We start from the raw sequence: 12550 nt of genomic DNA, 5'->3' as shown, positions 1-12550 counted from the left end.
ATTGTAATTTATTATTTTATGCATTATGTAAACTAATTTAAGCAATGTAAAAAAATTACATTATAGAAACTACTTTTTATAAGCTATTTCTTTTATATCATAGAAACTAGTTTTATAATGTATTTAGTAATATTGGGTCACTCTTTCAAAAATGCGTAACGGAAACTTTTTTAGGAATAGTTTTTTTTTTCCAAAAAAATAAAATAAAATTGGCAAAGGATTTGTGTAGCAACTTCAATGGATATATATCATCTCTATGATGAAATCTTAATCTCCTTTTATTTTAACATTTAATAATTTTAATACATGAATAGGACTTAACTATATTTTTGGTAAATATGTTTTTTTAAGTGATGGATAAAATATGTTTTTTTAAGTGATGGATAAAATATGTTTTTAATTTTTACATTTTTATTAGATTTTTTTTTCAATCCTTGAATTTTCATATTGTTTAATTTAGATCCTGGATTTTAAAAGAAACTAGTTTTGGTACCTCCTCACAAATGGTGTGAACTTTCTTATGCCGAGGGACTAGAAATACTTTTTCTTATTTAAGTTTGGAGACTAAAAATAAGATTCAATGAAAATATAGGGATTGAAATTATTTTATCTTTATATTTTGTTAGGAAAGGTATACATCTCTACAAATTGTCCCCCCTTTTTATTGTGATTTTTTTCTGTAATTTACAATGACTTGATGTCAAGTCTTAATTATTAATTAAACTTCAATCGACACAAACACTTTCTAGGTTGCATCTTTTACAAGAATTATTTTGCATATAATGGTAGTTAAAAATTACCACTATTCATAATTTTATTTAAAAGAAAACTTGTTTTCCTTTCTATAACTCTCCACAAAGAAAAGAACTCTAACGTGTAGAAGCAAAGACTTTGTCTTTGATGTTTTGATGATGATCGTGATGATTTGATAAAAATGCGCTTCTCAAGTTTAATTCAAGACAAATGATCCAAGAATACAAGATACAACATCAAGAAAATCTCTAGTATTTTAGGAAGGGAATTCCTAATTGAAATAGCAAAAGGTTTGGCTAAGAAATTTAAGTTAAAAAGTCTTTTTCAAGAGATTTACTCTCTGGTAATCGATTACCAGTGGCCAAAATGATTTACAACAACTATTAAAAATTTGAATTCAAATTTTACACTATGTAATCAATTACACAATATTGGTAATCGATTACCAGCAGTTAATAAACGTTTTAATTCAAATTTTAAAGTCTGTAATCGATTACACAAATCCTGTAATCGATTACCAGAAGAGATTTTCAGAAAATTATTTCCAAGAGTCACATCTTTTCAAATGGTTTTTACATGGCCACCAAAGGTCTATTTGTATGTGACTTGGAACACGAATTTGCTCAGAATTTTTCATAACAAAAAGTCTTATTCTCTCAAAGAGAAAAAACATTTTATCCTCTTAAGAATTCCTTGGCCAATACACTTGCAATTCAATAAGGAATTAATTGAGTGCTCAGATTGTACAATCTATCTCTTTCAAGAGAGATTTATTCTTCTTTTCTTTCTAAATTCTCAAAAGGGATTGAGAGACCGAGGGTCGCTTGTTGTAAAGAAATCTGAACACAAAGGAAAGATTGTCCTTGTGTGTTCAGAACTTGTAAAGGGATTTTACAAGATAGTGAAACTCTCAAGCGGGTTACTTGGGGTCTGGACGTAGGCACAAGGGTGTGGCCGAACTAGTATAAATTTGAGTTTGCACTTTCTCTTCCCTTAAACTCTTTTATTTATTATTGCTTTGCATTTATATTCAGATTGTTTTATTTGTATCATTATTTAAGAGTTCATTTTTAAGGGAACTTGTAACTTGCATTGAAATTAAAATAGAATTTTAATTGGGGAAATAGTTTGCAATATCTTAATTCAACCCCCCTTCTTAAGATATCTGAGGCCACTTGTTTAACATAACGAAGGGGTTGACACAATAAAGTTATAGATTAAATCTTAATTGAATCACATGAGCACACAATCATTTAACAACTAGAGTCATAACTGAACTACACAAAAAAGAATATGTTTTTAGTTCTACCAATGACATCAAAAGCAAAGAAGGAGGATGGTCTAGATGATTGAGCAATGAAAGATGTGGGAAAGTGAAGTTTAGTGTTGGGGTCATCTTAATTGTGATTGATTGTTGCTTGCTTAAAATTAATTGAATGGTCTATGTTTCTATCCCTCTAATTATGGTCATTGTGTTATATTTGTCTCAACTGGTTGCTGAATGGATGTGAATTTTCAAAAGTAAGGGTATATGCAAGTTACAATATTCATGTGAAAAGGGTTTTGTTAAATTAGAATGGGAAATCCTAAATGTTTCCTTTTCATTCTGAAACATAGCTTGAAACCATTAATTCCACAAGTCTAAATCTCAAGCCAATACAATTGTCACTCATATGTGTTAACTTATTGACAAGTGTACCAATTTTATCACAAGTAGTAAAGATTAAAATGGAAGTCTAAGTGTCAAATCAACAGAGACTTTGGTTGTACTTAAGTGATGCAAACCCAATTATTAAACAATGAGAAGGAAGAAAAGAAGAAATAGATAAATAATTGTAAGTGTGAAATTTACAGTAAAACAAAGAAAAAGATGTCACGAAAAATAAACAATTTAATGCAAAAAGATGAAATCAGAATGTTATGATGTTGGGGTCTAGTATGCCAAAACTACTTATAATGTATTGTAGTAGATTTTCTCTAATTAATGAAATCCTTGTTTCCACCCGCATCTAGTGAATTACCCTATCTTTGGTTTCCCACACGAAGGGCCTAGTTTATTTATCCTTTTCCCCCAAATTTCTTTGTAGAGATAAAATAACAAACCACATTAAAATAAGAGATTCAAAAATTCTTGGGCAAAATAAATGTTAATCTATTTCTATCAATGAATTTATTCAGATACCCTTCCCCAGTTCTTTGGAAAATAACCATTTTTCAATGCATTACCCTCTAAAAATTATACGGTGATTAGACCATAATAACAAAAAAACACAGAGAAGAATAATAGAAACAAAATTGCATTAAATAGATAATAGGAAAGAATTACATTACAAGAGTTTGACCTCCAGGCTCTCAACAACAGGGGTTTAGCCTTTTATAACCATAAGAGACTTTACACTTCAGGGGTTAATGAAAGAAATAGCTGAATGACTAATAACAAGAAAAAGGGGAATGACTAGAAGAGAGAGGGGCGGGTTTCCCCTAAGGGATAGGCCAAGACTTTGGATAGCTCTGAGACTTGGTGTATTTTTTCTTCTGCTTCCTCCTCCTTAATTTTCACGCTAAGCGCTCATTTGGGCTTCACTGTGGGCTTTCTGCGCGGTAAGCTTGCAGCACGTGCTAAGCGAGTTGTCTAATTCTTTCAACTTTTTTTCAAGGTCTTTTCTTCTAGTTTTTCCATCAATTTTTCCTCTAAAGCACTTGAAATCTTCTGTTTTTGAATTCTGCTAATAAAAAATTGCAAAAATGTTAATTTCTTCATTATTTCCTTAAAAAAATAATAAAGTAAAGAAATTACACCCATTTATTAGCCAAAATTGACTATTAAATTAGTTCAGACTTCGCAGTTATCAACTCTCCAAATTAAAACATTTGCTTGTCCTTAAGCAAAAGACAAGTTTTGAGTGTGCCAACACATGAGATAATTGCAAATCCTTTTAAACCTTTCAATGAATGGTCTTAAGCTTGCATTTGTCTTGATCTTGTGATGGAAGCATGAAGGAATACACATGGAGATGAAAAAGGTTAGCAAGTAAAAATTTCATCAAGGCAGACTTACCACACTTCATTCCTCACTAGGCCAGTGTTTCTCTTAGCACACAAGTATCTCGACTTTGAGTATTTTCAAAATCAACAGTTGAACCAATGTTTCCAACTTTGCACTTCTTCTCAGTTAAAGCAATCATACATACATATTGTGGATCACTAAGGGCTTTTTAGGCTTGTAACTTGGCTGGGCTAAGAAGGAACTCATGGTTTTTCTTGGGAAAACAAAGTGAAGTTATAAGAGAGCACCTACCTTATAACCCATGACTTGTATTTCAAAAGACCCAACTGCCTTCTATTCCTAACAACACACAAAATTTATTTGGACTTAAGTTGCTATCAACTTTTTATTTGAACTCAAGGCTTGCTTCTCTTTTTTGTTTTTGTTTTTTTGCTTTTTCTTTTTTCTATTTTTCATTTTTTTACAATAGAAATTGACTTGGTATTGCAACAACTCATCATATTTTATCTTAGCATGCGTGCTGTTGGTGATGTTTTTGAGTGTTTTTTTTTCACCCAACCAAAATTCCAACTCCCCCAAATTAAGGGTAAATTTGCCTTGACTCGTGCTCTCCTACAACCTAAGATAAGATGGTCATTTATTTCATTAGGCTCAGGAAAAAAAATAATTAATTGCATTAGGCTTAACAGGGTGCAAGGGATTCATTCAAATAACAGGTTGGTTATTTGGCTAAGTGGCTAAGAAAAACAAACAAGACCTTGATCATTTCCACCCTATGTATGTACCCAAACAATCTAAGAATCATGCAAAATCAGAAAATTAAGAACAATTGTTCTCTCATAGTTACAAGGTCACACATCTCACCGGAAATTTATGAAGTGTTTGGCTTACCATACTATGATTTCCGTTCAGACATGCTAACCTCTTTACTCTTGTGCTTTCGATTCACTTTATCACTCACAATGACGCCTGCTCACAAAAGAATGAAAACTTTCACAATTATCTCATTAGTACACAATATCTCATGCATCAATTCATCCAGAACAAGTCACAACCAATTACTAAACTTTCTATGTCTCTATCATGCAATTTTTTTTATTCAATGACTGAAATTAAACTACTGGAATTAACCGCTGAAATTAAATTAAAGAAACTAAAGGAAAAGAAAATTAAAGAAAAGAAAAAAAAGTCTTGGTAGAAAAATGGGCCCCAATCCTATGTAGGCCCTGGATCCTAAGTTCTGTGAGCATCACTGATGTTCGCAACATAATCATCATCAACTTCAACATCTACGGCATCATCATCAGCAACACCTAAGGTGTCACCCCCCCCCCCTAACAGAAGGAATTTGGACTCCTGGCCAAGCAACCTGGGCTAGGAATGCCTCTGGTGTCATCACTAGCTACTGGAGGGAGAGATGGTGGAGGCTCTGCATCAGTAGGTACTGACCGTGGTGGAGGCTATGCATCATAGTGAGGAGCTGATCCGGCTGAGAAAAAGGCAGAGAATGGCCAGTAGGTGGGTGAGAGACGCCTGGAGGAGGGACCGCTGGTGGAGGATCTGGTGAAATGTCTAGAGTGGCTCGGGCCCTAACCTGTTTTGGCCCCAGGAAGACACTAGAAGAGTCTATAGGATTCACAATTGACTTGGCTTCATCTTCTTCTAGAAACACAGAATTCAGGTGCCCCCCCAACAAGGTTAGCTTTTTGCTCATTTTCCTCCACCTTAAAACAAGTCTTACTATTACTTGGATGCTCATTCGCCTCAAACAAGTTCAAGGTGACTTTCTGGTCCTCTACACTCACCTCCAAGTTGCCTTTCCCCATGTCCACAACACACTTTACAGTTAGCATGAATGGCCGCCCCAGAATCAAGGGGATCTCAACATCTTCTTCAATGTCCATGATTATAAAGTCCACCGGAAAAGTGAGTTGATGGACTTTGACCAGGATGTCTTCTACCACTCCGAATGGTCTTGTGATGGAGCGATCTGCCAGTTGTAGTGTCATCCTTGTAGGGTCAATTTTGAGGTTCCCTATTCTTCTGCACATAGAAAGCGACATCAAATTGATACTTGCTCCTAGGTCAATAAGAGTCTTACCTAGGGATACACTCCCAATAGAGCATGGGACGGTGATGCTTCCTAGATCTTTGAACTTGGGAGGTAGTTTTTGGATTACTACACTGCAATTTCCTCCCACCTCAATGGTTTCGCTGTTGATGTACTTTCCCTTTTTTGTGAGGAGGTCCTTTAAGAACTTTGTGTAAAGTGACATTTGTTGTAAGGCCTCTCCAAAAGGGATAGTAATCTCCAGCTGTTGGAATATGTCAAGGAATCGCTAGAAGTAGCGTTCCTTGTCCTTCTTTGATGGCATCAGAGGGTACGATGCCTCATTTGATGAGACTAGTGGCATCTCTCTTCTGTCCTCCCGAGCAAAGCCTACAACGCGCCAAGCGAGCTGTCCAATTATTTCTACTTTTCTTCGAGGCCTTTTCTTCCAGTTTTTGCATCAATTTTTCCTCTAAAGTACTTGAAATCTTCTATTTTTTGAATTTTTCCAATAAAAAATTGCAATGCTTTTAATTTCTTCATTATTTCCTTAAAGACAATAATAAAGTAAAGAAATTACATCCATTTATTAGCCAAAATTAACTATCAAATTAGCTCAGATTTTGCAGTTATCAGTCCGTAACTGAAAAATTGAGAAAATCTTTGCTGGGACCGTTCCTTTTCCTATGATGAGTCCTTATTTCCTTCTTTCTCCATCCAATTGTCTTCTGAGCCATTGTTGAGGTAGTTCGTTCACTTTATCCTTGTTGCATTTTGTGATTCTACAACTCTATTGTGACAATCCCTCTATTGCAATTATTATCAAATAGTAGTGGTTAAAAACTACCACTATATTTCATTACATCCAGTCATCCATATTTATATCTTATATTATGTTTGACAAAATCAGTTGGAAAGTTAATTGAAAGTTGGAAAGTTAATTGAAACTTGAAGAGTTAGTTGAAAGTTAAAAACTGAAAAAATCAACTTATTAAATTAAAAGGGTTCAATAAAATTAATTATAGAAGTAGTTGAAAAATATAAAATAATAATAAAATCACAATTTATTTAAAAAAGGTAACAAGTCGAATAAATATATTGAAGATACATATGAAAGAAAATATAAAAAATAAGAAGCTAACGTTTTAAAAAATACCACTTCAAGTAGTGTTTTAAAAAACATTAGAGACTACTAAGAAGTTATTAAAAAAAATTTATCAAGCAGTCAAATAAATTTTTCAGTTAGTAAAAATTAAAAATTAACTGAAATATCTTATCGAATATATTTTTAATGTATATGAAAAAAGAATATCTAAAGATAGGTTATGCCTCACTAAAGCACAACCCGCTAGCCTTACCAACAAGAAACATTTACATGTTTTATTGTACATATCTCTATAAGTAATATCCTTCGATATAAAACTGGAAAATAGACGTTATAAATATTTTGAAAGACGTTAAAACCAGTGAAAAGTTCATTTATAAAAAATTCGTACCAATTTTTTTCTTTGTTGTTGTTAAATTTAAAGGCCTGCGAATGGGATTGAAAATGTTTATAATATATTCCAATTTATTACCTTCTGGCTGAAAGCAATCCCTATGATTCTAACGAATAAACTGAATACGTATCTGGCAATAATACCTTAATACGATCCAAGGTTCAAAATAAAACTCGCATGGCAGAAGCTAGACTATCAGCAAGAATACGTGCATTACGAAAACTGTTAAAAAAGAATTCCAGTTTTTAAACTCAATCCATGCTAAAAATGACCTTGAACGAAGTATTGTAGTTTCAAGAGGGGTAGGGGTCAACTAAAATTGAGCATGCGCTTTGCAGAATCTAATGTATTACATAGTAGCATAGCAACGGTCATAGGCCCAACCCCGCCAGGCACAGGAGTAATAATGGATGCCACTTTTACGGCCTCTTCATAGCATACGTCACCTGCGAGGCGATAACCATCCTCGCAGCCAGGATCCTGAAACATTTAATTCTTATACTTGGTTAGTCAAGCAAAATATGAAAAACCTGTCTTAAGTCGTAAACGGCAACTTACCTCAACCGGAGTTGTACCAACATCGATCACAGCTGCACCAGGTTTTATCCAGTTCCCACGGACCAAATTAGGCACTCCAGCAGCTGAAACTACAATATCAGCTTCTGAGGTGATCTGTTCAGGGTTTTGTGTGAAGGCATGTATGACAGTGACTGTTGCATGGTGTCTCTGCCAACATATAAACGATATCACATATTCATGCAGAAGGAAACGAAAAAGTAAATAAGCCATGATTTCAGGCTTCTAACTGAAATGCATGTTTTACCTGCAATAACAAGGATGCTGGCAAACCCACAATATTACTTGTTCCAATCACTACGGCTTTTTTTCCCATAATCTCGACTCCTGATCTGATCAATAACTCAATACAGCCCTTTGGAGTACAAGGAGTAAACAGTGGCTCCCTTCCTCTTATGGCAAGATTCCCCATATTAAGGGGATGGAAACCATCCACATCTTTTTCTAGACATACAGCATCCAAAACTTTTTCCTCATCTAGATGCTGGCCCAAACGTTTAGCAATAAGTCAATCACACTAAATCAGCTAATATGAATGTATGCTAATCCACAATTGTTTAGTTGTTTGCTATGAATGTACAGCTGGCATGTAAACAACTAGTTGTACAGAAAAATAATGATGAAAAAATATATTTCACCTGCAAACAACTCCAAACGACCAAATTTAGATTAACAAAAATTTATTTTATCAATATCATCAAATTTGTTTACACGATAGCATAAATGCTATTGATATAAGTATAGTATCTATTTTATTCCCCATGTTCCTTTTTTCACGATAGCATCAAATTTTGTCTCCAAAGATGCACATGAGGATGTCTTGTTGCTTGTGATACACCTGTGTTTAGCTGGTTTAAGTAAGAGTAAGAGGTGCTTTCTAGTTATGTAAAAGATCTTCGGGTATGTAATTGTTTTGTTCCAGCGAGTAACATTGGGTTAGGTGTGTTGTGAGTGGGAAATGATGTACAGGTAATGGATAACCATTGTAGTCAAAGCAGAATGTGTGTGCTATCTAAAATCAGAAAACTGATCATCGAAAAGAAGAAATAAAATCAATTACTCTTGATAAGAGAGCTGGTCGTTCTGACTTTACTCTTGAAAAAATGATGTTCAAGACAGTTTTCTATAGAGCTGACGTGACTTTTGACTTATAACCTAAGCTTTCTACAGCAGGACAATTTCACTGCTAAGCAATGTGCTCAGGAATCGAATTTGAACCAATATTGATGCTACTTGCCCTTTTGCATAGTAGATCATGGTGAATGGATTTGTTGTCCTCCTCATTACATTTGATGCTCCTGAAATCACAAAACATCCATGAATTTGTGGATTTTGTTGCTATCCCAGACCTTAAGTTTTTTTGCTTGTTCCTTTCATGGGGGTTTACATGTTTTTAAAAATATAGTGCATTAACCTAGATTCCCATCACGGAAAATACATATGCATGACACCAAAGCTGCTTAAATAAGTATGAAGAGAAAAGTAAATACTTCATACCTGAGCAGAAGACTAAAGAGTAAAGGGTATGTATATTCGTGATAGCTTAAACCGTATACAGGATGTGTATCAACTATCAACATATAGATACAAGAAGCCAAAATAAGGAAAGAATGGAGCTAGATCTAAAGATATGATCCTAATTAGATAATGTATAGAAAATTTCCTGAAAGCAAGCCATCCACATACATACAAATTAAATCAGATATAAATAGGAACAAGTCAACTAAATCAAATTTGTATCATATCTCCTAGGATATCTTTGTAATATCTCAACAGAAATTAAAAAATAAAACGAGATCATATAAGGTACGGAAAAGAAGGAAAGAAATAGATTGAAAAGAAAAACAGAGGGTTGGCTTGCTTTGTTGGTGCAACAAATCAAATCAAAAGAAAAAAGTGTTAAACTATCACAGAAAGTTTTGAAGAAAATCGAATAAGGGAACAAATCAAGAAATATTATGAAATTTAAAAATCACAAAATAGAAATTATAAAAAAAATCTCTGCTATGACAAAATAAATACATCTTGAGATATCTTCTGATATTCTAACAAAAACAAAATCAAATTCTAAGATTTCTGTGAGTGTTATTTTGGAGTGTGCTTTTTTTTTTTTTTTTTACAATTCACACGATAAATTGGTAATTCAGAGGCTAAAGCCCTCTCCTTTCAGAGTAAACCAATTGTAATTATAGGTCCTAGCTCAAAAAATACTTCACTGGTTGACCATTTCCCAAAAAGAAAAAAGTTTGAAATAGTACGCCTTTTTCTTGAATATGAACACTCAGCAAATACTGAAGTCCATCTAATTTATTGTAAAAAGTCATAGATTCAGAAATTACTTGCGGTAGAGGAAGTTGCACAAGAATACCATGAATGGATGGATCTTTGTTAAATCTCATGATGGCATTTTGAACATCTGTTACTGCACAATCAGTGGGTAATTCAGTCACCAAAGACTTGATTCCAACTTCTTCACAGGCCATTATCTTGTTGCGAACGTAAGTTTGAGAATCCCTTCTTTGGCCCACTAAGATTACAGCTAATCCAGGAACTTTTCCTAGGCCTTTCTTCATTTGTCTTACCTTAGCAGCTATTTTTGATCTGATTTCCATGGATATCAACTTTCCATCAAGCACTACAGTAGTCTGCTCATTAACTGAGGCAAACATCAATCTCAATTCAGTATCTTACGGAATGAAATGGAAACAAGTAAGTTAAGAATGCATAATACAAGATAAAGAAAACAACGGAAATTTTAATAATCTATTCATAGGTATAAAAGCCAAAGAGTTTGAAGGACATTGTGTAAAGCTACACAGTTAATCTCATATTCATAGCTTTTATTGCAATCAATCAAGGCTGCTAATTACAAGGTAACATACAGAGCCTAACAGTTTGTTAGCACTTAGCATATGATTTGGAGAAACAAATTAAGAGGATTGTTACCAACACACTCTCTAATACACACCCTACTATTAAAATTTATTAAAAACTACAAAATCATGAGGTTCATTAAATAAGATGGGGGAACTACAAAATATTGTGATTTTCAATAAATTTCAACCAATAAAAGAGAGTGTGTTTAAAAGAGTGTATTCCAAGCATTTTTCATAAACTGATCCAGTAGAGCTTATTGTAATGTTGTATTCTTCTTAAGCATGTGAATCTTGCAGAGCCGTACTTCTAGCCACCATGTGGTTTATTTTGCTTTCCTTTCCTTCAAAGGTCTTAAGAGGACCATTTGTAGTTGTTGCCTTTCATTAAAGAAATGATTGTTACACACTGATGAAATTGAATAAACCTAGTAATCAAATATAGACCCTCTTGATCTGTCAATACTTGGAAAAAGAGAAGAGTGACTAGACATTTTACTTTGGAAGAGAATTGGAAGTAATACACATGTCTGGAGGAGTCTACAAATGACAGCAAAACCCAGGTTTTACTCAATTAAGTAAAAAAACTAAAGTTGAACAGCAGCAAAACATCTAAAGTTATAAAATTTAAGAACAAAACAAAAGTAAATAAAAGTATAGTCATTCCAAGGGAATAAGATACTTAGTTACGTACAGCTTTTATGTATTGCTGGAATACTCCGACATGAAGAAATAGGACTCCAGATGTCAGGAAGGTCCAGAGATGCAAGAGGTGGAGACATTAAAATTTGGCCTATTTGATTACCTTTCAAGGTATGAAGAAACCTTATTCTTAGTGGAATACGCTTTTTTAGATAATTTGTCCATGTAACAGTGACCAAGCCCATTATACTTATGAAGCTGTCATCAGCACCATTGCTGCCTGCAGCAAGTTTATCATGGAATCAATTATCTCTCTGTGTGTATTTTACTCTTTCTATACAAGGTTTAACAATAAACATAGGCGGTGGAATTGAAAAAAACAAGTACATGTGTGGAGGTCTTTTACACTGTAATTCAATCATAAACCTTGACTTTTATAATAATTGCTTAAAATTCATAGCAAGAATGATTTCTGATTGGCTTTGTACACTGACCATGCATACTATCAATCTTTATAACTTTAATTTAGGTAGTAGTTAAGAGTTAAACTGAATTGACATACGTTTAAACAAGGGAGAAAAGTTCAAATGACATGGTGAACCTATACAAGATCGTGGACAAATAAAAGTTACCCAAGGGCCAAAGCCTGAGATTCAAATTGACTGTAACTAGATAAGCAGACATACTGCCAGCCTACGACACTGATGCAAATTTTTTCAAGCATAGAAAAACATATAGAACCGTAAATGTATAATATCACGCAGCCTAGTCAAATTAAAACGTTTAAAGACTAAATATACGCCCTTCTTGATCCATTTGCTATGTGAAACACAGGTGAGATTGAGATGCATTTGTCGTTCTAACAGTATTACAATAATATGAACAGATGGTAGATTTAACTCAACCCTTTCAGTGATATGATAAATTAAACTTGAAACACCCTATGAATTACGAAATTAACTTAATTTGACGGCAAAGAAAAGCAATCAGAAAAAGGATGCTATGAAGGCACCTCAGTCACAGACCAGTTGGGTGTTGTGTTGTCGTCGTGATTTTCCGGGATAAGCAGTTTAAGACTGCTCGCCGCTGTGAAGCGACGAGGGCTTTAATTTGTATACGCTCTTCAATCTCCTCCTTTGAATTTCTTACT

At 33.8% G+C, this 12550-nt stretch overlaps 1 protein-coding gene across 2 annotated transcripts; it reads right to left on the bottom strand.

The window, feature by feature from the left end:
- Window positions 1-7502: 7502 nt before the first annotated feature.
- On the bottom strand, window positions 7503-12550 carry LOC114405658 (bifunctional protein FolD 1, mitochondrial-like). Of its 2 annotated transcripts, none has more exons than XM_028368102.1 (6): window positions 12426-12550; window positions 11453-11680; window positions 10225-10541; window positions 8133-8369; window positions 7868-8035; window positions 7503-7789 (listed from the first exon to the last, which is right to left on the bottom strand). In XM_028368102.1, the coding sequence occupies exons 2-6, from the start codon at window positions 11643-11645 to the stop codon at window positions 7619-7621; spliced, it is 1086 nt and encodes a 361-aa protein (XP_028223903.1). In that variant the 5' UTR covers window positions 11646-11680; window positions 12426-12550; the 3' UTR covers window positions 7503-7618. The 2 variants fall into 2 exon arrangements, with proteins under 2 accessions (XP_028223903.1, XP_028223902.1); XM_028368101.1 differs by having other exon boundaries at window positions 12413-12533.

This window comes from Glycine soja, chromosome 3 (assembly GCF_004193775.1).
Source record: "Glycine soja cultivar W05 chromosome 3, ASM419377v2, whole genome shotgun sequence".
In the NCBI taxonomy this organism is placed as follows: Eukaryota; Viridiplantae; Streptophyta; class Magnoliopsida; order Fabales; family Fabaceae; genus Glycine; species Glycine soja.
The sequence above is the reverse complement of the archived record's forward strand: the minus strand, read 5'-3'. Positions and strand labels throughout refer to the sequence as shown.